The 27602-nt window shown below is 42.0% G+C and overlaps 1 protein-coding gene across 3 annotated transcripts in view; it reads left to right on the forward strand.

The window, feature by feature from the left end:
- Positions 1–1493: 1493 nt before the first annotated feature.
- PLA2G7 (phospholipase A2 group VII) overlaps positions 1494–27602 on the forward strand; it is a 33329-nt gene continuing 7220 nt past the window's right edge. Inside the window, exons 1-6 of one of the 3 annotated variants that reach the window (XM_015136497.3) lie at positions 1494–2186; positions 16035–16177; positions 22200–22321; positions 22768–22912; positions 24738–24831; positions 26960–27028. In XM_015136497.3, the coding sequence (XP_014991983.1) occupies positions 16069–16177; positions 22200–22321; positions 22768–22912; positions 24738–24831; positions 26960–27028 (539 nt within the window). In that variant the 5' untranslated portion in view covers positions 1494–2186; positions 16035–16068. Of the gene's footprint in view, positions 3115–16034; positions 16178–22199; positions 22322–22767; positions 22913–24737; positions 24832–26959; positions 27029–27602 lie in introns of all 3 variants that reach the window. The other 2 variants (XM_077999831.1, XM_015136498.3) reach the window with 2 other exon arrangements.

Genomic DNA, 27602 nt, shown 5'->3' on the forward strand with positions numbered 1-27602 from the left:
GGTGGCAGTGAGCTGTGATCACGCCACTGCACTTCAGCCTGGGTGACAGAGTGAGACCATGTCTCCAGAAAAAAAAAAAAAAAAAAAAATTGAGCACATTATTACAATTTAATATCTTGATTGAAGGGAAGAGCCGAGTCATCGGTTTCACTCATATTAAAGAGGAAATAGGTACTGTTATGTTGATGGGAAATGAGAGGAGGAATTAAATGTAGGAAATATAATAACAAAGAACCAACTTACAAAAAACTAAAACAACCTATATCAGACTCACTTTATAATCTGTATGTCTGTGTTGACTTATCCTCTTGGAATGTGAGGAATATTCTTTATTAATTTTACTTACTGGGTTGCCAGATATAATACAGGAAGCCCAGTTATCTGAATTTCAGATAAACAACAAATAACTTTTTAGTATATGTACCAAATATTGCATGGGGCATATTTATACTAAAATACTATTTATTGTCTATCTGAAATTCAAATTTCACCCAGTGTTCTGCCTTTTTATTTGCTAAATCTGGGCACTCTTCACCGGGCATCTTCTCAGGGCACTAAACTGTCAAATGCCAACCGATGTGGGGCTGCTCATAGAATATGACCTAATGACAATGGGAGATGACATTTGCTGGCAATGAGAGAAATGAATAAAATGTTGTATACTTGTTTTTAGGAGCTGTTCTCAAAGCTTACCACCTTTTTAGTGTGGGGTTAGGTCTTCAGCTTCAACTTTGTCTTCATCTTTGTCTTAAGGTCAAAGGAAGATATTAGGGATCTCTTTGGTAGGGCATAATGTATCCTTTTAGATTGATGTTTGTGGGCCATTTGTTTTACAGGGGGTTAGTCCAGGAAGTACAAGACAATGTCATTAGGTGGATAGAGTTTCATTTAAATTAAAAAAAAAAAATCTATTGTTAGGTTTAAATGAGTCACTGCTTCATTAAGCATCAACGCTAGATAACACATATTGAATGAATGTTTCCCATAGGCCAAGCTCTGTCCAAAGCATTTCACATGTATTCGCATTTTATGCTCACAAACTGCCTCTGACTGACTGATTTTTATTTTCTTGATTTTACGGATGAGGGGACTGAGAAGCAGAGATGATGAACTTCCCCAAGGTCACGCCACTGGTAAGTGGGAGAAACAAGCTAAAATTCAGGCCGTCTTACTGCAGAGTACTCAAAATCAAAATAAACCAAATTTCATCTCCAGTTCTGACAACTCACCAAAAACCAAAACACTATTTAAAAATATAAAATTTTAATAACACCCCACATAAATTTCCAACTACTTTACCTAAGTTTCTAACTGAAGTTTTAAATGAGTGTGTTTTTTAATTTATTAGAAAGTGGATTGAAGAGAAAGCATTGGAAAATGAAGGAAGGCGTTTCAGTTAAACCCCAAATAACTGTTAAACTGAGCTATAAAACGGCTCCTTCTAGCTCCATTTGTCCTCACACCATAAGTGCTATTTCTGATTGCCCTTCATTGTCATTTCCAGGGAGAAATCACACCAGCACAGTGGCAGGCCTTCCAATCTGGAGCACGGTCCACACAGCTTCCGAATTGGTGTTCAGTGTACAATGCACCGGAGTGCGGAAAATGCGCAGGGCATTGCCAATTATAGATGCTCGGAGTAATTCAGTGTATTCAGAGAACATGGGGAAAAAAGCAAAACCAGCCTGATTGTGGGGCGAATTCAGCAGGGAGTAAATCTGATTCGCATCAGTTCTGCGGCCCGGAGTTGGCGAGCACGGCACCACCCAGGCATTGCTGCACTCTGCCCGCAGCGGGCTGTTAACTGCGGGTCCAGGTGCGGGCCCTGGACCTGGGGAGGGTGCTGGGTGCGCTGGAGCATGCTCGCGTCGGGAGCCGCAGCTGCTAGTGGGAGGCCGGGGCCACACACGCTCCTCCCCGGTACCTCCTCCAGCATCGCCCGGGGAGAAGAGGGTCGGGGACAAAAGGCCGCGCGGAGCGGACTCGGGACACAGCCGGCGCGCAGCCCACCCGCCCGCCTCCTGCCAGAGCTGCTCGGCCCGCAACCACGGGGACCGCCGCCGGTCAGAGGCTCGCAGTGCTGGCGGCGAGAAGCAGTCGGGTTTGGAGCGCTTGGGTCGTGTTGGTGCGCGGTGGAACGCGCCCAGGGACCCCGGTTCCCGCGAGCGGCTCCGCGCCGCGCCTGGGTGAGGAGGGGTCCCGGGGGCGAGGCGGGGTCCCGGGGGCGAGGCGGGAGTGGGAGGAAGGGCACAGTAGCCGCGCTGGAGGCCAGGATCCCGGAGCGGCGACCGGCTGGGGTGGGCTAGCTGAGCCGCACCCGCTCTGCTGGCCGGTCCTGGGCTCACAGTCCCTGCAGCCCTCGGAAACGGCGCTAGGATCCCCGCGGGGAGCGGGGGAGGGTGCCCGGATTCGACACCAGTTCTTCCAAACCTTTTCCCAAAAGGAAAGGAAGCAACTCTAAGAGCTCAGAGCGAGTGGGGAGAATCAGGTCAGGGGAACAGGGAACACACGGAGTTTTGTTTTCTTTTCTTTTTTTGGTGGAGTCTCACTTTGTCACCAGGCTGGAGTGCAGAGGCGCGATCTCGGCTCACTGCAATCTCTGTCTCCTGGGTTCAAGCGATTCTACTGCCTCAGCCTCCGGAGTAGCTGGGACTACTGGCGCGCCCTATCACGCTCGGCTAATTTTTTTGTATTTTTAGTGGAGACGGGGTTTAGCCGTGTTAGCCAGGATGGTCTCGATCTCCTGACCTCGTGATTCGCCCGCCTCTGCCTCTCAAAGTGTTGGGATTACAGGCTTGAGCCACCACGCGCACTCCGGAGTTTTCTTATCTGTAGCTCTCATACAGGGACAGTCTCTCTCTCTCTCTCTCCCTCTCTCTCTCTCTCTCTCTCTCTCTCTCACACACACACACACACACACACACACACACCCCACTACACACCTCTCACTCTGCCTCCTCTCTCTCTCTCCCCGCCGCCCCCCCTGCCCCCCGCTCTCTCTCTCATTCTCCTTTTGAGGAGTATTGCGTCTTTTGGAGCCCAGTCATGAGTGACTGCTGTAGGAACAAAACAAAGCACGCTTTGTTCTGCCTGGAGCATCCTTCTGCTGGCCAGGTAAGATCACAGCTGTTTCACCAAGTCAAGGGAGAGGCTCATTTTCAAAACATTAAGCAAAATCAGAAAACAGGGAACACTGTCTTCCTCCTCATCTCTTGGAGCTTGTAAGAGAAATTTCTGTCACCGAAAACGAAAAGTTCGGGCTTTTATTCATGCCTGTGGTTCTTGGGATTGCTGCAGGGGTGATGAGGGAGGAGGAGAGATGCCTATGGCTCGTAAATGGCAGCTTGCCACCTTTAAAAGGCACACGGATTCAGATTTGGGAGGGATGTGTTAACAAATCAGGCTTGCACAATTTCCTTTGATCCAAATGAGAATGCTGAGCTGGGAGACTGGTATATGGGTAGCAGCTGGAAAATGTATCCCCTGAGGTGTTGGCAATCCCAAGAGGCTCAGCACCAAACCTTGAGCTTACATTGAATTCAGAGATCTGAGCATTAAGCACTGGCCTGATCAAGAAGAAGCAGATGGCCTTCTGGTCATGAGGCACTGGTGAGCTTCCATCACCCAGGCGGATTCCCTCACAGAGGAATTCTGCTGGCCCTGCAGAAAGCCCTGAGACAGCCCACCACCTTGGGATTTTCCAGCAGGCCTGCTTCAGCTCCTTGCACTTGGGCACTGAAAGGGCTTTCCCCTCCCCAGATATTTGTGCAGCAGAAGCTGCTGCTGGCCATGTGGTGATGTCTCAATATCTTTCTTCATTGAACTGCGCCCTTCATACCCCAGGCTGGCACCATAGTCTGTCACTACCTGTACAGCCAGCGAGACTGAAGGAGTCGCAGCGTTAGGAGTGTTGTGAATCTGGTTTGGCCACTCATTTTACAGTTGAGAAATCCCTTCTGAGGTGTGGAAGGGCCTGCTTAGCACTGCAGGACTTTTCCCTCAAACAGAGCCTGGCACAGCTGGGTCCTCATTTCCTCTGCATTGCATCTCTGTGCCCTTTGCACTTTTGTCGCCAGGAACATACATGGGCCTAAACACATTCCCTCACCCTCACCTTTACACATGAATACGATTTTCCACCCTCTTTGAAGCTCTGTCAGCACAGAACATTAAGAAAAGTACTAACTAGGTACCTGAGCAGCTGGAGTGGGAGCACCTGGGAAGGTCAGTTTAGGAGTCCCCTTTATCTTCCTTTTCCTGATACCCAAGAAGATGGCTCTTTTCTGGAAAGGAAGGCGGTTATTGAATTATTTACACTCTGATTCCTCTTAAGCCTAATTTTTTTTTCAAGATCCATGATAATAAGCCTGACTGATGTCTCAAGACGTTGAGAAATTTCCATAAAATAAAAGCATTGAAGAGAAAGCACTGAGTGAAGAGAAATTGAAGGGGAACATTTAATTCTAAAATCATATTGTTCCAGAATATGATTCTGGGTTCTTACTGCCTTTCTTTATGACGCTAGTCACCTGTTAGACACATTATGTGCCCTCACTGTCATTTTGCTCAATTTTATGGGCGTGACTCATAACACTTATAGAAACACGCTAATACATACAAATATGTAGGGTTTTTGTTGTTAAAGAAACTTGGCAGTTGAGGAGAAGTAAACAGTCTATTGTAAGAGTAGATGCTCATTGAATTAAGTGGGCTAGTTGATTCCTAGTAGAAATTGTATTCATTCATTCATTTCAAAAAAAATATTTTTTGATCAGATCCTAAGTGCCATGTGCTGAGTACAGAGCAGTTGGTAAGATACATATGCTCTGTGCTCTCATGGTGCTCACATTCTAGAATTGAGGGATGAACAACATGAATTTATATAGTGAGAAGAAAAGCAAGCAGAGTGCTGCAGAATAGTGGGGTGTGTGTGTGTGTGTGTGTGTGTGTGTGTGTGTGCGAGTATGTGTGTGTTGGACATATGGGAGGTGCCCAGTTTCTTGGATTGGATTGTGAGGAGAGACCTCTGCAAGAAGGCCTTGAGATGAAACCTCAGGAAGATGGGCAGACATTCCTGAAGAGGGAACCACAAGCACTAAACGTGCTGGTCCTGGGAACAGGTGTGATGTGTTGGAGGCACTGTTGAAAGGCCATTGTGGCTGGAGTTAGGTGAGGGAGAAGGAGAGTTGGAGGAGTGAGCTTTAGGGGCCGGAGCCAGATCAGGAAAAGCCTCATAGGCCAAGGGAAACATTTGGATTTTACTCTAAGTACAAAGAGAAGCCAAAAGAGAGTTTGAAGCAGGGGTGTGACATAATTGATTTACATTATAAAGAGATGACTCTGGGTGCTGTGTGGAGAGTGGATTATAGGGGAAGGAGAGGGGACAGGAGGACAGCGGCGAGTTTACTGATGGAGGGTGGTAACAGTAGATGGGCATAGGCTATTTTTTATACTTACAGTGGGAAGTTAATGTTTCTCTGTCTCAAATTTCCCATCTACAAAATGGGAATGACATTGCTATACCTGGTCCACTTGTAAAAGCTAATAAACAAATGAATATGCCCTGAAGTGTAGTGTAACACATTATTACCATTATTATTTGCTAATATTGTATTACTTTGAATTCCCTGTGCTTTATTTTAAAATTTGTTTTAATAAATTTCGATGTCTTATTATATTCTTTTCAATAAACCTAATTTATTATACATAAAAGTATTTTTCTCTGTTCAGAGAATTGGAAACTCTTAACTGAGAGTTATCAATAAAAACAAGTCATCCCAGAATGTAGGGAAATTATTGCTAAAATAATAGCTGGCTTAATTTCAAAAGTTGAATATGCTCAGATGAAAATTCAAAAATGGAATAATTAAAGCTGGGAATGGGAAAAAAATATTTTGGACCGATTTGCCTTTGTCCTGGCTATGGCCATGCAGATATCTGTGAGTGCAAAGATTTGTAGATAACTGAAAATATCTGTATGGCAGCAGAATTTCTGGAGAAGGCTTGGACCAGAGTTGAGTAGGGTTGTTTCCCTTAGTGAAGCATTCCTCAGAAGAAGCTCTTGAATTTTCTCTCGTTGATAACTAAGTTTTAGAGAGTCAGGAAGTTTTAAAGTTGTTTATCAACTAGGATAGCGATGTTTTTCACAGAGACAGGACAACCAACTGCCACAATGAGGCAACTCTGTTTCTCTTTCCTGACTCACTTTGATGTGCAAGTCACTAGAAGGAGATATGCCTGCTTAAAGGAAACCAAGCCCTTCCTCGTTTATATTGTGGGCAGTGGAAATGTCAGTTCATGACTTAATAGTCCCTAGGTCATGTTAACTTGCCAGATCCCCTTAATTATTTATTGGTCAGTGTGTCTGAATTTCAGCTCGAAGTGGCTAGTCTGGTGATTCGAATTGCAGACAAAATGTGATAGTAATTCTGGGAGCTGTATGATTTATCTCTTGCCATATCTACCACCATATTTCTCTTAGGACTTGGGAGTGGGGGTGTTTGGGTATCTTAAAGGGAGAAGTTACATCTCTCCTTGAAGCCAGAAATCTATTTGTTTCACTCATGTTTTGAAATGTTGAATTAGTTGCTCCTTTAAAAATCAGTGGAAATTACATACAAATGTAATTTTCCAGCTTTTCTTGGAAACAATCAGATCATCTAGTGACATGGAGCTGCCATTCCTACATGGAAGCAATTAACTGGAATAGAGTGGTAGTTGCCTTCTTTGGATGATCCAGCTTGCCACAGTCCACGCCAGTCCTTATGCTATTGCATGGACCTGTTTGATTCATTTAAATTACCTGTCTGGCCCTTGTAGACTTTTGATTTTTAACTTCAGGTTTAGGGCAATCAAGTGCGGCCTGTCTGTTACACTTTCACCCTCATCTAATGCAGGAATCTATATTCCAGTACCCCTGCTGGTAGTCCCCAGACCTGTACTTTAACTGCTCCTCTGATAAAGAAGATAATGCTAATTGTTGAAAAGCTCCCGTTGATGGAGCTGTACAGTCTGGGCCCACATAGAACATGTTTAGGACCCTTGCACAGGACTGTGGCTGTCACATGCCATCTTGGTTTTCCCCATTAAAAGTAAATATTCCTCATTCCTTCAACAGCTCCTCATGTGACTTGCTGCCTTGTTCCCTCATCATTCTGGTTATTTTTGGGTTATTGTCCCTTGGCCTGAACCTTTATTTCTTAAAATCCTTAAAGCCCCACCAATTCAATAAGATGTGGTCTAACTGGTGCAGAATGCAGTGGGAGGGTGGCCTCCCTTTCTCTATGATGTTATACTTTTGTCATGCAACTGAAGATGTCTTTAGATTTTTCTTGGCCAATCTATTGTGTTTTTAAATTTACTTTCAGGGCTTATTTTCCAGTTAGATTGTTCCTGACAGTTTACAGGAGAACTGTTCGATGTACAGCTTGAGAGCAATTGTTTTCAGCTGAGGATGATTTCTGCCCCCACTCCAAGGGACATTTGGCAATGTCTGGAGACGTAATATTTAGTTGCCACAACTGGGATGTGCTATTGGTATCTAGTGGGTAGAGGCCAGGGATGCTGCTAAACACCCTGCAAGGCACAGGACAGCCCCACAACCGAGACTTATCAGCCCTAAGTGTCAATAATGCTGAGCTTAAGAATCCCTACTTTATAGTCAAAGTCTAGGTTCAGATCCTGGTTTAGCTACTTCCTATCCTTGTGAACTTGGGCATGTTATTCAACCTCTTTGTCTTCATTTTCTCATCTGTATGTTGAAGAACTCTGAGGACTAAATGACTTCATTTATATGAAATGCTTAGAAGGGTACCTGTCACAGAGTAAGTCATCATTATTAATAACTGCCATACAAACACGATCTTATTTTTCTACCACATTTTATTCATTTTGGTGTGTACATATGACGTCAGATAAGTGGGTGGGTAAAGTTTGAGGGAAAGCACTTCATTTCTAATCTTGCCTATGGGATGGGCACTGATGCATTTGGATGTTTTAGGGAGCTAACAGCTCTTCTCAGAACTGCCTTCCCTCTATGGCCTTCATTATCATTTTTCCAGCTTCTTTTAGTATTTTCCTCTGTATTGGGGCATATATGTCAGTTTAATACTGCATCTTCCTGGAGAACATGGACACTGAGTTCCTTTAGCAGGAGAGGATCTGTGCCTGTTGCTTGTACATCCTGTTTCCGGTGTGCCTCAGGCTCCTCCACACTGCAGTCACTGTGGCTTGCACCTGCACAACAGACTCCTGGGGCTGAGGAGCAATTGGTAGACTTCAGATAATAATAATAGCATTCCTCCAAGGGCTCACATCCCCATAGCAACCTCACTATCAGGGTTCCCCTTTGACAGATGAGGAGAGAAAAGCAGAAAGTAGGTAAGAACTTAACTGCGGCTACCAAACTAGTAAGTAGCAGATTCAAGATTCAAACCTTGGCAGCCAGAAACTGGAGCTAGATTTCTAAACCACTTTATTATTCTGACACAGGTAAGTTTTCTCAAGAAGTATACCCATGGCCTTAACCTGACCATCATGTAGCCATTTATGCATACAACACTCAAGAGATCCAGTTACTCTTACTATTGTGAGTAATATTGCATACATGGGGTGTATGTATTTGTGTATATATATGTTTATTATTCTTTCACTGTGTTTCACTTTTTAAGGGCAGGGGTTGATTGTGACTTTCATTTTTCATGATGCAAGGAGCTCTGATCCTTTAAGGAGAAGCCACAGTTACTCTAGAAAAATCATTCTTCTGAAGCTTTAAACTCGTTGTAAGACTATAGAGAATATAATAGCTGAGGTCATAGTGCCAGGTTGGCCTATCTAGGCAGGCAGGTTGGGGGACTGAGTCTGAGAGTAAGATCAGGAACTTTCAGTATAACAGCAAGCTGCACAGTGATCTTAGACACCTTTTACCTTTTATGACCATTAAGCCATATAGAACACCAAACATTTGGACATTTGCACATGGGATGCAGATTAGTTCCCATTTCCAAAATTGTGAGTAGAATCAACTAAGTATATGGTTACTTGCAGGTTTTCAGTACAGTACTTGTACTTATAAATGGCTGTGTTATTAAACTACTTCCACAATAGGGAACTGTTTCTTATTTTGCTCTTTTGACCCTACTTCTTTTTGTAGGTTGTGAAATGATTATGCAAGAGTTGTGGCTACTGTCCCCAAAATAAGAGGCTTTTGACACTTCTGCAGAAGTCACTTGAGTGCTACACATTTGAGATAACGTCCAGGTTAAGTTTTGATTCCATTAGCCAATATGGTGGAGAGAAAATAATAGAGTAGATACTATCTTTTCTCTTTTCTTGGTTTCAAATTAGCAAGTATTGAGTAGGACATTTTTTGCAGATACTTTTAAAGAGAATCATATATCTTAGATAAAGATGGGACCTGAGAGTTCAACCACACTCATCCCTTTTTCAGCATCCCTGGCAGGGAGTTATTTAGCAGTGTCTGAGTTCTCATGACAGGGAACTCCACACTGTGAGGTAGACATCACAAATTACTTAATTATCAAAATGTTCTTCCTTTTATTTCTCATGCATCTGCCTCCCTAGAATGAAATATTTCTTCCTTATTAAACAAGAATAGAGTTGCCCCAGCGTTTTCTTAGATCAGGGTTTCTCAACCTCAGCATTATTGAAATTTTGAGATTCCTCTATATTGTAGGGCTGTCCTGTGCACTGCAGGATGCTTAACGGCATCCCTAACTGCTACTCACTAGATGCCAGTAGCAGCCCCCTCCTGGTTGTGGCAACCAAAAATATCTCCAGACATTAATAAGTGTCTTCTTGGGGGGCAAAACTGCTTTAGATGAGAGACACTGTTGTAATGTTCTAGCTGCATTCTCCAGCCTTCATCCTATTGTAAAATATCCAAAGAAGATTTTATCTTCTTCAGCAATCATTTGGTCTAATAATGGGTCCGTTTTGAGGTATTTAAGCCACTTTCTTTGACTTTAGTTGAAACTGAATTGGGCTATTATTTGCTCTTTGTCTCATTCGGTTACTTTATATGCTCCATATTTGTTTTCTATTGCTGCTATAAAAATTTTCCGCAAATTAATCACTTAAAGCAACACAATTTATTATCTCATGGTTCTGAAAGTCAGAAGTCTGACATGGCCTTAATAGGCTAAAATAAAAGGTTGAGTGAAACTTCAGAGGTCAGCAAGGCTGTGTTGCTTTCTTGAGGCTCTAGAGGTCTCCTTACCTTTCCAAGATTCTAGAGGCCATCCACATGTCATAGCTCATGCTGGCTTCCTTCATTTTCAAAGCCTGCCATGGTAGGTTAAGTTCTCACATCACATCATTTGGACCTCTTCTTCTGCCATCCTCTTATAGTTTTAAGGACTCTTGTGATTACATTGGGCCAGATAATCCATGATAATCTCCCTATTTTAAGGTCAACTGATTAACATTAATTCCATCTGCATCTTAATTCTTTTTTGCTATGGAATGTAACATATTCGCATGTTCTGGGGTTTAGAATATGGACATTTGGGTGGGAGTGCATTGTTCAGCCTGTCACATGTCCCCATTCCAAAGGTCAATCAGGAAGAATTTGGAGAGTACTGATACTTAACAAATGAGCATTTTCTTTTCTGACTCTTTACCAATAACACAAGAGTTAAGGCCTGCCTGCCCTAATCTCTTGCCAGGACTGGGTTTTACTTGGATGGTTTATTTGTCAGCTCTTCACGGAGATTCCAGACTTGAGATTGGACATTTTACATGTTGTTTTGGTTTGTCTTTTGTTTTGAAAAGGGAAATGATGCCTGATGAGAATTTAACAGTGACAAATAGGGGAAATAAGGATTTGTGGCAGTTATGGTTGTGTATGGAGACTGCAACTGAGATCTGAAGAACAGGTAGGGAACTGTGGTTTCAGTGGGAGAAATGAAGTCTACGGGAGAGAGCAGAAAGGTGGAATCCATTTAAATGGAATGTATTATCTGAGTGCTCATTGAAAGTCTTCTTGATTGCCAGGATGATATTTTATCTAGTGGTCAAGGTGCCAAATTGAAGATAATTATTTTCAGGCCTTACTATTTGAAGAAAATTATTGATTTTTAAAGTGAACATTCCCATTGATTTAGAATGTTGGACAAGAGAAAAGTAGGAAAAGCTTGAAAAAATTACCTTTAGTTTCTAACTATACAAGACTCTCCAAAGAAGATAAACTTGGCAAACATTTGTTATTTTTTGTATTTGTTTTTCTTCCTCCTCATCCCCCTCCTCTTCTTATTCTTCTTTCTCTTCCTCCTCCTCCTCCTCCCTCTTCTTCTTTTTCATGTATCTGGGATCATGGATAATTTTCTTAATTCTCTACATGGCGTTTTACTTGATATTAAACATAAACACTCTTCATGATCATACAAATGCTTTTTAAATGTCCTTTAAAAATTATTTATTAGTAAACAAACATTTTATACTAAAAAATGGGGAAAACACCCATAAGTTCATAACCCCTTTTTATATATGTTTTACTATGAAGTTTTAAATGGTAATTTTATATATATTTTTTCAATTAAAATTGCATTGTAAATAGTTAATTTTGTGACTATCATGTCAATAACTGAATAAAAATCCCATTGATTATATCGTCTGATATTTGTAGGGTTTTCATTGTAAGTATATATATGTGTATGTGTTAGCTCTTACAGAGTTGGAATAAACATTGCAGGTCATCAAGGTTTCAGAGTTTTATTTTCCTGTGTATAAGATATTTTTGTGCTAATCCCAGGGATTTAATTAAAAGGTCAGTTAAGGGTGTGGACAATTTAAGTCTTGCCAAATTGCCTTCCTGAAATCAGTGTTTCCACTTACAAGTCCACTGGCATTGCTGACTTGTTTTGGTAAACTTTGCAGTCTTAAAACGTAAGTCCTGTGTTCCTAGATTTCTGGCCTACTAGTTATTGATCTGTTTGACCAGTTACATGTTTCTCAAAGAAAATTTTGACCGGATGCGGTGGCTCACGCCTGTAATCCCAGCACTTTGAGAGGTAGAGGTGAGTGGATCACCTGAGGTCAGGAGTTCATGAGCCGCCTGGCCAACATAGAGAAACCCCGTCTCTACTAAAAATACAAAAATTAGCCAGGCATGGTGGCAGGTGTCCGTAATCCCAACTACTCAGAAGGCTGAGGCAGGAGAATCCCTTGAACCTGGAAGGCGGAAGTTGCAGTGAGCTGAGGTGGTGCTATTGCATTCCAGCCTAGCTGACAAAGTGAGACTCCATCTCCAAAAAAAAAAAAAAAAAAAAAAGGAAAAAAATTTTGTATTTTTGTATTGACCAGTGATTGTGGTTATGGTAATAGATTTTCATGCAATGTGATGATGAAGACTGCTGTACCAAGGGTTTTAGTGTAGTCCCTTTGGATTCTCTAGTTCTAAAAGAATGTCTAAAGTTATCATTAGGCTTTTCAGGGTCCTAGTTCTTAAATATAAAAACATTTCTAGCTAACTGATATCCCATGGTTGAGAAAAAGGCACTTACCTGTGTAAAGAGAACTTTAAAAGTGAAAAGACTTTTTGTGAATTATTCCTGTGTGTTCATATTCAGAAGTCTCTCTGTGATTATTACATGTTAATATGGTTCCTGGCTCATAACTCCCGCAGCCCTTGCTAGAGTCTTTTGTTATAATATTGGAGTGTTTTGGGCCTCAGGAGCAGATCTCAGAAAGGAGAATCTTTCTCTCTGACCTTTTCCTGCCTTCCTTTCACCTGCCCAAGGCAGGACTCTAACCTGATTGTAGGTTATGAGACCCTCATTCCAGGAAGGGTCCTCTTACCCTGGAGGATGGAAGGCTGCACAGAGAGACCAAGGATAATCTGAACGGACAGGCCTTGCTGGGTTTCCCCTGTGAGTCTATTAGCATTAGAGCTTACCCTTATTGTCCAGTCATATTTCCACACAGCTGTTCATACTTTGTTGAACCTATGCATAAAAATAGACAGTTTCCCCTGTATCTTTGGGTTTTCATTCTGAAGGCTCCTTGTGAATACATATTAGATAAATAATCTGCCTTTTACAAGTTGAGTTTTCAGTGAACCTTCAGAGGTCCAAGGGCAATGCCACCCGTGGCCCCCTTGACCCCTGCAGTGTGCATGTATTCAAGCCTAGAAATGCGTCTGGAAAAAAATCTGTTAGCAAGTCATTATTTGTGAAGAGACAACTCAATTTACCTTTTCCTGTTATGTTTGGAGTTTTGAAATCATCTATTAACTTTATAATAAAATTAAATATAATACTGAAATAAGATAAAATAAAATCAACCAAAATTATAAATAATCTTATAGAGTTACACTATATATACTTTTTTTTCTGATCAAAAGAAAGATGTTGAATAAGGAAATACAGTCCCTCTGCAAGTAGTTTAAGAAGTTTTGACCGGGCGTGGCGGCTCACGCCTGTAATCACAGCACTTTGGGAGGCCGAGGAGAGCAGATCATGTGGTCAGGAGATCGAGCCCATCCTGGCCAACATGGTGAAACCCCGTCTCTACTAAAAATACAAAAATTAGCCGGGCATAGTGGTGGGCGCCTGTAGTCCCAGCTACTCTGGAGGCTGAGGCAGGAGAATTGCTTGAACCCAGGAGGTGGAAGTTGCAGTGAGCCGAGATCACACCACTGAACTCCAGCCTGGTGACAGAGTGAGACTCCGTCAAAAAAAAAAAAAAAAAAAAAAATGTTTAGAGCTTCAGCAACACATTTCCCAGTGGCCTGTATGGGTGTTTCTAGCCTGTACAATAGGAGCTGCCCTTGCACGAAAGCCCCATCTCTTTGAAATCTTTCTGTCTAAATTTCTGTTGCTCTCTCGGAACTTGCACCATATCATTTAAGAATTATAAAATGCCCCTGTAATTTGCTTTCTTCCTGTATTATATTATTAATATATGCTAGTTTTGTCTCTGAAACACAATTGTAAACTCTCTGAGAGTAGGGATTGTGTCACATTCTCTGGTACTTACCACAATTGTTGCCATAGCAGAGGGCATATAGTATTTGCTTAAGAAATACCCTTTGATTGAATGACTGCAGATCTGACATTCAGGATAGGCCATGCTGTGCTGCAGTGAGGCAGTAACAGCTTCACCTGGAAATTTCAGTGCCTTAACACAGCAAAGGTTTATTTCCTATTTGTGAAAGATCATTTGAATTGGCAGGGGCTCTTCTGTGTTTAGTGACTAGGCATCCAGGCTCCTTTCACTTCAAGACTGCACTATGTCAGCACGTGATTTCTAAGTTTGCTGTGTCAGGGAAAGTAAGGCATGAAGGAGATACAGTGACTCTGTTTCAGACCCACTTCTGTTCAAATTTCTGTTTCTCAGGAATGAGTCCCACGGGCCCAGCCCAACCACAGGGGCAGTTAAGAAATGTAGGGACGCACATAGATGTTCAGGGGCACTCATTGTCTGTGCCACACATCTATATTATATCTGCCCACAAAATAGCTATACTAACGAGTGCTTCATTAGTGTCCGTGGGACACCGGATCATTAAACTTGGCGCAGTTTGTATTACTAACCAGATGTGCTAGATTTATTCACTCAGCAGGCATTTATTGAGTGCCTCTGTATACCAGGTACTATTCTAGGTCTTGGGAATACAGCAGGGGGAAAAAATCATAAAAAATCCTGCCACTCACGGAACTAAGTTTTTAGTGGAAGGTGATACACAGCTAACAAATAACATACAAAGCGTGTTTGTTGGTGATAAATATTGGAGAAAAATAAAGTAGGGAGGGAAATAGGGAATGTATTGGTGTGAAGAAGGAGGTTAGATTGCAATTTTAAATCGATTGATCCAGGAAAGTGTCACTGAGAAAGTATCGCTGGAACAAAAACCCGGAAGTGAGAGGACCAGTCATTTGGGTGTCAGAGCAAAGAGGATTCCCACAAAAGGGAAGATATTCAAAGCCCTCAAGGTGGGGATGGGGGGTGGGTGTGGAGTACTTGGCATGTTTGGTGAATGGCAAGGAAGCAAGTGTGATTGCAGCAAGTGTCCAAGAGGGGATAGTGGAAGGATTGGGAGTGTGTTCAGTAAAGGCTATATAGAGCCTTATATGCTATTTTGGGTGAATGGCTTCTGCCCTGTAACATATGACACCATTTGGGGGTTTTGTGCAGAAGGGTGACACAATCACTCTGGCTGCTGTGTTGGGGATAGATTATAGGGTCAAGGGCAAAAGCAAGGAGACCTGTTAGAGGTGATGGCAAATTTTAGATGAGAGATGGTGGTGGCTTGGACCTTTTCTATCCCCCACAAAAGTTGAAGGCCAAATTTTAGAGGGGAAAATGGGTGCACAAATGCAAGATAGTTTTTGCTAATAAGATGTTAGCATACAGCCTAATTGTAATATAATTTATTATTACCACGCATCTCATATTCTGTTGTTTCATTTGCTGATTCAACAAGCATCTATGCAATACTACTTCTTGCCAGGCCCTCTATTAGGCACTGGGACAACAAATAAGACCTGACATCTGCTTTTTGGAAACTTGTATCATAGTAGGATTATAGAAATTACCAAGAATATAACATCATATTAACACCCAAAACAACCACCGCAGCAGAAATATAATCACTGTATAATTAAATGATGGCAATAGCCAAAATTTATCAACTGTTTACTATGTGCTAGACATACCTATGGATGTTATTATGAAGATGATAGATGGTTGTTATCTTTGTTATATTTTGTTGGCTATTTTCATTGCTGACTATACTGTTATAAAGTTAGAAAACTAGTGACCAAAAACTTAATCTAACTGTCTGAAAGTATTATTTCTGTGCTCTACAATCCAATGTAATCCTTGGTAATGTAGGTAATGGTAATCCTACATTACCAAGGATTTTACTATTCTAGTGCCAATCTAAAACCCAGCCCAGAAAATACACGTTTTATTTTTTCCAAGTGTTACTAGTACCTCAGCCTCTCTTGATTTGTCAGCCTATTTAAGGCCTCTTCATTGCATGTTTTTTTTTCTTTTAATCATCTGCTTTAAAGAAGACTAAGCTGAAACTGCTGCTCAGCTCCCAAGATGGTGCCACCCAAATTGTGTGTGCTCTTCTGCCTCTGCGGCTGCCTTGCTGTGGTTCATCCTTTTGACTGGCAATACCTAAATCCTGTTGCCCATATGAAATCATCAGGTAAGAGGTATATTTGTTCAAGGTCTTGAGCAACTGATCTGTTGCCATACTTCAAGTGGGCCCCAAGAAGTTGCACATCTGCACATCTAAAAAAGTCCTATTTAAATGCTTATGGAGATCCTGCATTCTGCTGGAGTCGGGGAGAGGTTCTCACTTTTTCCTTATTTCAATGGAAATTGAAGAAGCGCCTGTGTTCTTCAGTGTCAGGACTGCAGGACAGAACCAGGATGGGATATTTTAAGATACACTGGAAGCTCAGCTTGCAATCACCAAGGAGAACCTCCTTAATGCCACCCCTTTTCTCTCCAACTGCCCTAACATATGCCCACACAAGCATAGTAATGCAACGGCTCTGGAGTCCACTCCAAGGCAGTCTCAAAACGTGCTTCCATGAGGCGGAGAAGAAGCAGGTGTCTTGTTCAACAGGCCTAGTCCTGGTTAATAGTGGAAAGTCATGTGAGATAACAGTTTCAGGTCTTGGGATCCAAAAGGAAACAATCTTTCCTACCTAATAATAGAGAGAAGTAGGGACAAGGGAGGTGCTGGGGAGTTCCAGATGAGAATGGATGTGATCACTGATTCTTTCTTACCTTGTGATAAGAGGGGAAAGAAAGCGGAGGAAAGCTGAGACAAACCTAGGAAGAGGAGGGGTCAAAACAGGACAGCCATCTTTAGACAGCTACATTTAATGTCATTAAGAGGGACCTTAATTGCAAAGAGATTGTTTCTGGAGCTTTGCAAATTCCTGCTCATCCCAGAGGGTTGTGATGCATAAACTTCTCTTCCCAGTCTCCTATGGAAAGCAGTGTAGGTGGCTTCTGAATGGTGTCATAGTGACTATACCTACAGAGCTGTGCACCTGGGTAGTTGTGGGTCACTCTGGATCTAGTTGTTCAAGCTTGATGGGTGACTCCTTACTATAGAATTTGCAAAAGAGCTTTCATAACTCAGTACCTTAAATTCTGCCCTACTACATAACCAGGAAAATGAATGCATTAGGAGAGGTCCTATATCTTATATCTACATTTGCATAGGAAATAGAATAATATCCGCAGGTCCATTCATCCTACAACACAACAGGAAGTTAAGTCATCAAGGATACACTAGTGACTAAGATAATAAATTTATAGCCAAATTCAAGGGTCCTGCATCCTAGATGACATTAAATTCATTTTTTCTATTACCTTTTCTGTGGATTGAGAACAGGTAATATCTTATATGGTGGGAAAATCATCATCCAGGAAACATTTATATCATTCACTTTTTATTGGTACAGGATAAAAATTTAAACAAATTTTAATTCCCTTTATCTTTAAAAATCATTGGAAAGCTGTCACTGGACTGACAGAAACTTCGAGGACAGGGACATTGCTTTATTTATCTTTATAGTCCCAGCATTGAGCCCCATGCAGTGCCCAGATGAATGCAGGCCAGGCATGGTGGCTTACGCCTGTAATCCCAGCACTTTGGGAGGCCAAGGTGGATGGATCACTTGAGGTCAGGAGTTCAAAACCAGCCTGGCCAACATGGCGAAACACCATCTATATTAAAAAACAAAACAGGCCGGGCGCGGTGGCTCAAGCCTGTAATCCCAGCACTTTGGGAGGCCAAGACGGGCGGATCACGAGGTCAGAAGATCGAGACCATCCTGGCTAACACGGTGAAACCCCGTCTCTACTAAAAAATGCAAAAAACTAGCCGGGCGAGGTGGCGGGCGCCTGTAGTCCCAGCTACTCGGGAGGCTGAGGCAGGAGAATGGCGTGAACCCGGGAGGCGGAGCTTGCAGTGAGCTGAGATCCGGCCACTGCACTCCAGCCTGGGCGACAGCGCAAGACTCCGTCTCAAAAAAAAAAAAAAGAAAAACAAAACAAAACAAAACAAAAACATAAAATTAGCTGGGTGTGGTGGTGCACACCTGTAGTCCTAGTTACTTGGGAGGGTGAAGCAGGAGAATTGCTTGAACCCAGGAGGAGGAGGTTGCAGTGAGCCGAGATTTCACCACTGCACTCCAGCCTGGGCTACAGAGTGAGATTCTGTCCCAAAACAAACAAACAAAATGAATGCATACATATTGGTTTAAAGTATTAGAAATAGTTTATTAAATAAAATTAAAATAATAGGTGATTCTTTATAATTTCTTACTAAATGAATACACAGAAAATATGGCTATGCAGGTAAAAAGGTTTCTAAGAATGGGCTAGAGATATCCTCTTTGCTAATGGAGGACCTAAAGCCATATAAGAGGGTAATTTTCCTAGCATGTTTACAGTTCATCTCCAAACCCAAGACTGAACATCAGGAATATTTGACAAATGAACACCACCAAAAATATGTAATAAAATTAATAGCATGCCATAGGTTCCAATCCTCCTATTAAAGTTGAAGAAAACTAAGAAGAGACATTTATAAATTCTAAACCACAAAACCGTGTGAGTGGTCATTTGATCTGATGAGTTTCCTCCTTCCAATTCCTTAATGATGACTCCTGACAGATGGTTAGAGAATGGGAAATCCAGGCCCATAACCAGGTCAGCTGCAGGCTATGGAGCCTGTTCCACTGCCACCCCCAGCACCCTGGCACTGGTGCACAGGACCCCATAGACCTATACCAAAACCTGGGTCAGCCTGACGATTCCTGAGGCCTTCTCAGGGATCAGGTGTCCTGAAACAGGTAGACTTATAGCCTCACCTTGACATGAATGCGCCTGAATGCTGAATGAGGAACCTTCTCAGGGAGAACAGGTGTTGGACAACCAGGGCACTCCTAACTTATTGGAAAAGGTTCCCTGGTCCTTTGGAGTTGAGATCTCACAAATGGAGGCTTGTGTTGGGTGAAACCCTCCCATGCCTCCAGAACTGAGCCTCCAATTCTAAAGGTTAGTGTCTCCAACAGCAGCTGTGACTCTGGGGCTCCTTAGCGAGTTGTGTGAGTCAGAGGTCTCCCTGCCCCAAGCCCTGCACAGGCACACCATGTCTGCCTAGGGGTGGGGGCGCAGTAGCGCCAGGCTGCTCACCACAGAAGAAAAGGCAGGTGTCCCTGCCCTAAGGTCCTCCTCCTTGGGACTTCACATCTCCCTGTTACACCAGAAGCATGGCTCAATAGATACTCTTTTAATGGAAGAAGAAGAGCCTTTTGTAATTCTAAATAGACCCTGAAAGTTCACCTTACAGGTAAAGTTTAAAAAAAAAAAAGTTTCTGGGGTTTGAATCTACCTCGGGGGAGGTTAGACCTGCTAAAACTTCCCTAAGGACTCAGCACAGATTTAGCTAGCAAGAGTAAATGAACTCTGGGGAAGGAGTAAACAGCATTAGTTGTCTGCTCATGATGTGTCATGTTTTGTACTAAGAACTTGACCTGCATTCTCACCTCATCTTTACAACTGTCCTGTGGGCTGGTCAAGTGCTTTTATGTCATTTTACGAATGTGGATCAGAAAGGGGAGCAAATTGCCTAGGCCAGAGGATTATAGCTTGTAAGAGGTACACCTGAAATCTGAAATAGAACCATGTCCCTCCAATTCCCAGGGTTTGTTCATCTCAACCCCCTCTCCCCTTGTCTTTCTTGAAACTACCTCCTACCATTTGACCATGGATTGCTGAGCAGTGTGTCAGGCCAGGTGGTCTGGAACTTCAGCCCAGTGTCCCTTAAACTTTAATGGGCACTCCTTTTCTAATTCAGTAGAACTGTGGTGGTGAAGTCCAGGAGCCTGCGATTCCAAGCTCCATGTGGTGCCAATGATGCTGGTCCATGGATCAACTTTGAGTAGCCGAGCCTTATGTATTGAAAGGCTTCATGATGGGCAGGTGTTTCACACATGAGTCACCAGTGTGGAGGCTGTAAATTGGTTTCTTCCCATGACTCAAAACCTTTCTGGGCAGTGTTCCATGGTATTGATGCAGATGCCTTACCTAACATAGCTCTTGATAGCTGGCTAGCAGAGAGTAATCAACTCTCACCATCCAATGGAAGGAATCTCACCATCCAGTGGGCAAGCTGAGTATGTCAAGAAAAGTGAGAGTCTGAATATACTGATATATGGATTCAACATCTTGGAATTAAATATGGATTTGATTGGGATTTGGAAAGGAGAACAGATGAAGCTGCAGGTGTGTGGAAGGATTGCACCAGAAAGATAAAAGGAGTTGTAGGAGCAGGTAAGTAAAATACTACATATGATAAAGGGTTTAAAGGAAAACAAGAAAGACCAGTGGCCATTCAAGTTAACTAAGCTCATTTTCACAAGTATTTGTTGAGCACTGACTATGTGCCAGACACTGTGTTAACATCAGAGGATGCAAAGACATGGATATGACTCTGGAGAAATAGCCTAGTGTAGAATGTAGACACATCATTTTAATATGTGATAGGAAGAATGATTACATGTGTGTAAACACACAGGCACATAGAATCTATATAATACTAGGTTGGAATGATTAATTCTGTCTAGGGAATCAGAGAAGGCTTCAGAGAAGACAGGATATCTGACCAAGGTATTGAAGTTTGAATAGGAGTTTGCCAAAGGGATTTAAGCATAGGCAGTAGCATTTACAAAGGAGCAGAGGCATCAAATCAGCCCAGTGTGTCACTCAGGGGTACTGTAGCACAGGGAAGGGGGATAACTTAACGGGAAGAAGCAGAAGAAGAGTATGAGGCAATGGGCCTCCAGTGGAGGGTTTGCAGTGCCCAGAAACTTGGGATTTAACTTGTGCACCTGTGAACCTCAGTATGTTTCAACGCCAGAGCACTGGAAGGATAGGCCACATTTTTGCAAGTAGCCGTGTATTTGCTTAGGAAAGCATGCGGAGGCTTAAATTCCTCATACAAACTGCCTTCCAAAAAGATTACAATACATTCCCCCTTCAAGGAAAGAACACTTGCTGATAGGAAGCCACTGAAGGATTTTAAGAATTGTCTGGTGTGATTTGTGCTTTAAATCCCTCCAGGAGCTATGTAAAGGATGTGTTTGAAGGGGTCAAGATCCAAAGTGGGTAGAACAGTTAGGAGAGAGAGCAACAGTCTGATCAAGAGACAGTGAGGGCATAAATGAGACAGTTGAACTAGAGGGTCAGCGATATATTGTGGAGATCGTTCTAAGCTAAAAGCTAATGTTAGCAATAGAGGCTTGGGGCTGGGTGCAGTGGCTCACATCTGTAATCCTAGCACTTTGGGAGGCTGAGGCAGGTGGATCACGAGGTCAGGAGATCAAGACCATTCTGGCCAAGATGGTGAAACCCCATCTCTACTAAAAATACAAAAATTAGCTGGGCATGGTGGTGCATGCCTATGCCTGTAATCCCAGCTACTCAAGAGGCTGAGGCAGGAGAATCGCTTGAACCAGGGAATCGGAGGTTGCGGTGATCCCAGATTGCACCACTGCACTCCAGCCTGGCAACAGGGCAAGACTCCATCTCAAAAAAAAAAAAAAAAATAGAAGCTTGGTTGAATGTAGGGGGTTGGTGGGAAAGAGGTAGGAGAGTAGGATGATTCCCAGGCTTCTGACTTGTAGTGCAGGAGATGAGGAGTTCTTGAGTTGTAGGCTGTGTGGCTGGAAGATGAGAAGGGGGAGTTGAAAGATGGTCATTTATTTTCATTTTGGAAACTAAATGGCTTTGACATTCTTATGGGAAGGACATCAAGTAGAGATGCTTAAGGAGAAGTTGTAGGCACAAATCTGAAATGTGAGATAAAGTTCATGTTTAGGAAAAACAGATTGTGAAGTCATCTTTAATATACTCTGGATAGAAGTAGAATGAGAGGGCAAGGCTGCAAACATTAGGAGGTAACAGTCCAAGGTAGCTTGGGAGAAGGGCTATGTCTACTTTCATCTCTTTACACTCCAAAACCCCTACACAGTGTTTCGAACAGAGCAGACCCTCAATAATTGCATATTTTACTTGTTAGGTTGAGAAAGGAAGAAGGCCAGAAACTATGGGAAGTAATTTGATTCCATTGGAATTCCTTTGCATAATAAAATCTGATGTGTATTGGATGACAAATGAGATAATATATACCTGTTTTTCAGCGTGGGTCAACAAAATACAAGTACTGATGGCTGCTGCAAGCTTTGGCGAAGCTAAAATCCCTAAGGGAAATGGGCCTTATTCCGTTGGTTGTACAGACTTAATGTTTGATCACACTAAAAAGGTAATGCTTAATTTATACAACTTATCCTGATACTCTAATATTGTCTGTCACTATGTACCACTGGAAGGTGTTCAAATGTGACCTTGCCCTAACCTGAGAATGACTCATTTTGCAATTTGTATTGTTTCATATGAAGGCTTTTACTAGTTTAGCCATTCCCCAATTCACTGCTATTGTCTGATTAATTTCACTATAAACCCTATTTTTCACTTCATAAAATACCTGAAGCCAGGCTGCTTATATTTTCCTTTCACTGAGAGAGAACATTGTTTTTCTGTTTCTCTTTCATGACTGTCTTCAATCACCACAGCAGCCTAAAAAGTTCTCTAGACCTCTTTGTGAACACAGAGGTATTTGGGTCCCCACTAATTAAACATGCAAAATAGCTGCTCGAATGTGTTTGAGACACAACTTCTCTAAAAGTGCATTAATTTCTTTCTTAACAGGGCACCTTCTTGCGTTTATATTATCCATCCCAAGATGATGATCGCCTTGACACCCTTTGGATCCCAAATAAGGAGTATTTTTGGGGTCTTAGCAAGTATCTTGGAAAACACTGGCTTATGGGCAACATTTTGAGTTTACTCTTTGGTAAGATTTCTGTTGGTCCTCTGTAGGCTTGCATATAAGAAAACCTTGAAAACAACAATAATTTCAAGCAGTTAAGACCAGAGTAGATTTTTCTCCACTCCCAACAGCTCCGAAAATGATAAGGAAATTATTTTTTTAAAGCCCAGGCAACTATGACAGAATCAAGGGTTCTCATTTTGTCCATTCTGAGTTGGATGGGAGTGGCCGAGAGTATCAGACTGACTCTGACATCTTTCTATGGCTGCTCTTTAGTGTTCATCTGACATACCAAGGAGAAGGCAATACCGTGGTGAGAATAGCAGGTTCTTTGGTGTGGCCACTATCCTGCATGTTCTGGGCTAAGTTAGACAAAAAGGGAAAGAAAGTAGAAGCCACCAGACTCTCTAGATCCAAAACAAAGGAGTCAAAGCTAATGCCTTACTTGTCATAAATGAAGAGACTCTACTCTCATTTGCATCACCTACCCCCATTACTAAGACCATCTGATGTGCATTCTTCACTTATTGTCTACATTACATTAATGTAGACTTTTCCTTCCTTACCTGTTTGACTAGACACGACTGTTGAGCTGATGTTAACTGTGTCTTCACATTTCTCCCACAAAACTATCTACAACTTTTGGGATTCATCTTAAACATCGGCTTCTAATTGTCTTAAAAACCACTTACAACAGACATGAAAATACCATAACTCTGCATATTTATATTGCAAAATAACTTATAAATCGCTTCCATAGCAATCATCACATTTAGTCTTTGTGACCACATCTGCATTTTATAGACGAGAAAATGAAACACAAATGATTGCTGATAATAATGGTGATAATAAAAATTGAGAAGTGCAAGAAGACAGTATATCCGTTTTTGAGCCCCTTACTATGTGATGGGTAGGTGCTTTACATATATTACCTAATTAAATAAAATTCTCACAAAACCCCTATGAAAGAGGTATCATTTTCTCAAGTTTACCCAAGAGGAATCTGAAGCACAGAAAGTTTGAGGAACTTGCCCAAGATCCATAGCTAGGAAGTGGCAGAGCTGCATCCATGACTCAGTATGAAGTCAGTGGTTTCTCTACCTTTTGCTGCATGATTATGACCAAATCATAATGAACAGCATCTCTGTTTCTTAGATTCTAGCTCTCAGTGTAATATGTGTGAGCTTTTATGGGTAGTTTGGTTTCAGAACATTACCTTTGAAATTTTTCCAAAACCTGGGAATGGCAATAAGTAGCAGCCTTTATGAATACACCTGTGAAAATCTCTCACCTTAAGTCCAGAGCTGTCAGTGACAACTCATCGTTAATAATCCTGTGGTCTGAGGAAAGAACTTACGCCGGATGCGGTGGCTTGTGCCTGTAATCCCAGCACTTTGGGAGGCTAAGGTGGGCAGATCACCTGAGGTCCGGAGTTCGCGACCAGCCTGACCAACATGGAGAAACTCCGTCTCTACTAAAAATACAAAATTAGCTGGGTGTGGTGGCGCATGCCTGTAATCTCAGCTAATCCGGAGGCTGAGGCAGGAGAATGACTTGAACCCAGGAGGCGGAGGTTGCAGTGAGCTGAGATTGTGCCACTGCACTCCAGCCTGGGCAACAAGAGCAAAACTCTGTCTCAAAAAACAAAAAAAACAAAAAAAACCTTACAGTTCGGGTCTTTGGTTGGTGGGTATCTAGTAGCAGTCTTTTTAATGAATCTACGATTATTCATCCATAAAAAAGTAGATATAAATCAGATGGGTCTGCATTTTATGCTAATGAGATATGAATTAAATTCACTAGCAACACTCAGAGAAAACACTAACTATAATCTCCCATTGTTGTGTAGGTTCAGTGACAACTCCTGCAAACTGGAATTCCCCTCTGAGGCCTGGTGAAAAATACCCACTTGTTGTTTTTTCTCATGGTCTTGGAGCATTCAGGTAATCTTTGAGAGGTTGAACACTTTTAGCTTCCAGGAATAAATGACAATTTTTTTTATTCAAAAAAGAAATAGCAGATTTGGGAATGTCATGCAGGCCCTTGTCTGGAGGAGTTAGGGTTCCTCAATAATTGGCTGTGGGTCTGTTGATCAGTCCTAGCCCTGTCTGGTCAAGTAGTTTTTTTCCCTACTACCAGCTCATTGAGATTAGCCTCACAGCAGAGAAGAAAGGGTGTTGCATTTTTTATAGTTGTCCTTCTATACTGTAATATTTACACCCTTAAAATTATCCTCTGTAAAGTTTAGGACTTTTGAAAAACCAATTTCAGATTAGCTCTGAAAGACATTTGTTAAGAGAAGTATCTGTGAAGGCGAGAGAAGGAGCAGGAAGAGATGGGGAGAAACCTTGGACCATGACACAGGTTGGACATCTGAAAAGGTGATGGGGAAGGGAGAAGGATCAGATAAGAAGAGCTTCAGACTGCAGCATGGTTCTAAGAAATATTGAGCCAGGCCAATGGAAGGAGTGCTTGGCCAAATTTGCTTATCAAGAGTCCTGTATCTCATAGGAATGGGTTAATGTTAGTACCCATGCTGTGCCAAGTCTCTGGGAGCAGCTCACTGGATGCTTAGATTCCACTTGACCATGGTGATGGATCCAGAGGGGCAGGAGCTGGATAGGGTCTTTAGTAAGCTATGAAGTCTGTAGCATGATAGCTGAGTGGCACATTTTCCTGACAACAACCACCCTCTTCACTTTCTTCCACCACTTTATCATCTGTTGCCCCTCTTCTACCTCAGGGGATTGTAAAACACTCAGAAAATAAGAGAGATGGCTTTTAGCTGGGCACAAGTTGGGTAGCACCTGCAATAAAGAATTCTCTTCAGCACTTTAAATGTAGTTCAGCTAGCTATTTGATTTCTCCTACACTAGTGATTGGCAAATTAGAACCCAAGGGCCAAATCCAGCCCACTGCCTGTTTCTATAAAGTTTTATTGGAACACAGCCACACCCATTCATTTTTGTACACTGTCTATGGCTACTTTTGTCCTACAACAGCAGAGTTCAGTAGTGGTGACAAAGACTGTATGGCCCACAAAGCTGGAAATATTTACTCTCTGGCCTTCAGCAGAAGAAGTTTGCTAATCCCTGTGCCATATCATTTCCCCCTCTTGAAAAGGTCCTGTATCTTCAGCAATAAAGACATAGTTTCTAGCTACCTCCTTTTTATTCTCTGCGGACATTTCCTATTGGATGCATGGTATGGGGAAAAGGTTGTGCAAATGAAGCTGTGGAAGAGGGCATAAATGCAGTGCTTAGCACATGATTTTTCAAGTATTTCACCCAGTCCAATCATTTAATAATAGCTAACATGTATTAAGTATTTACCTGTTTCTAATATGATTATAAGTACTGAAAATGTATTAATTCAATTGATCCTCACTGATGAGGTACCATACTATTATAGCATCACCATTTTATAGATAAAGAACCGAGGCAGAGAAAATATTGTGACTTATTAAAGGTACACAGCTGACAAGTGGTAGAACCAGGGTTCAAAGACAGTGGTCAGACTGCAGTTCTCATTCTCATAACTACCATACTGTAGTGCTTTCCTGTATACATTATCTTAGCAAAACCTTGCAGCTACCGTAAAACAAACACTTTACTCTTAGGCCCATTTTACAGGTGAGGACAAACATGCAGTAATTACCTAAAATCATATAGCTGGGAAGGGGCGGAGCGAAGATTAAAAACCCAAAACTCTCAAAGGCAATATTTATAATCACTGCACTGGGTTTTCTCAACTTCAGTAGTCTTGACATTTTGGACCAGATAATTTCTTGTTGTGAAGGGTTGCCCTGTGCATTGTAGGATGTTTGACAGCATCCCTTTACCCACTAGACATCAGTAGTACCCTCACCCACATTCATGATAATGAAAATACCTCCAGACATTATCAAATATCCCCTAAGGAAAAAAATCACCCTCCTTTAAGAACCGTAGCTCTCCACTCCACCCCAGGGCACTACTATGGGATGTAACGGCCTCCATGTTCCCAGTTTTGTTAGTGGACTCAGCCTTGTAATCATGACTGGTAGTTGTAATGCTTCTTTTTGTTTTGAAGGACAATTTATTCTGCTATTGGCATTGACCTGGCATCTCATGGGTTTATAGTTGCTGCTGTAGAACACAGGTATGTTACCTGATGTAATTGGGCTCTTTGGCCAACTACAGGGAATGTCAATGCTCATAATTATGTTTCTAATTTTCATAAAAGTTTATTTAAAATGTTGATGGAACTTTCAAGTATGATAACATGATGAGCAAAAAAGGAGATTGAGTCTGTCGACTTAAAAGACTTAAAAACACCCAACATTTCTAGAGGGTTTCTTGCCTGCCGTGTTCTATGCAAAATGTTTTTTATACACCATCTCATTCAGTCTTCATAACAATCCTATGAGATGGTTATTATTGTTGTTGTTGTTTTAAGGAAGGGGAATATAGAGGTGATAAAGGGTAATTTGCCCAAAGTCACACAACTAGTAAGTGGCAGGGCCGGGATTGGATTCCTGAGAGTGAGTTTCAACATGGCTAACATTGCCTCCCAGAATTAGGAAGATAGAATGCTCATAATTTTGTTTCTAATTTTCATAAAAGTTTATTTAAACCCAAAAGTTTAAAAACCTGCAACTTGACAATAGACAATAAGGTTTTTTTTCCTGGAACTCCTTTAGGGTCTTCTTTAATTTAAGAGAAAGTATAGAGTG

Source organism: Macaca mulatta, chromosome 4 (assembly GCF_049350105.2).
Source record: "Macaca mulatta isolate MMU2019108-1 chromosome 4, T2T-MMU8v2.0, whole genome shotgun sequence".
Taxonomy (NCBI): Eukaryota; Metazoa; Chordata; class Mammalia; order Primates; family Cercopithecidae; genus Macaca; species Macaca mulatta.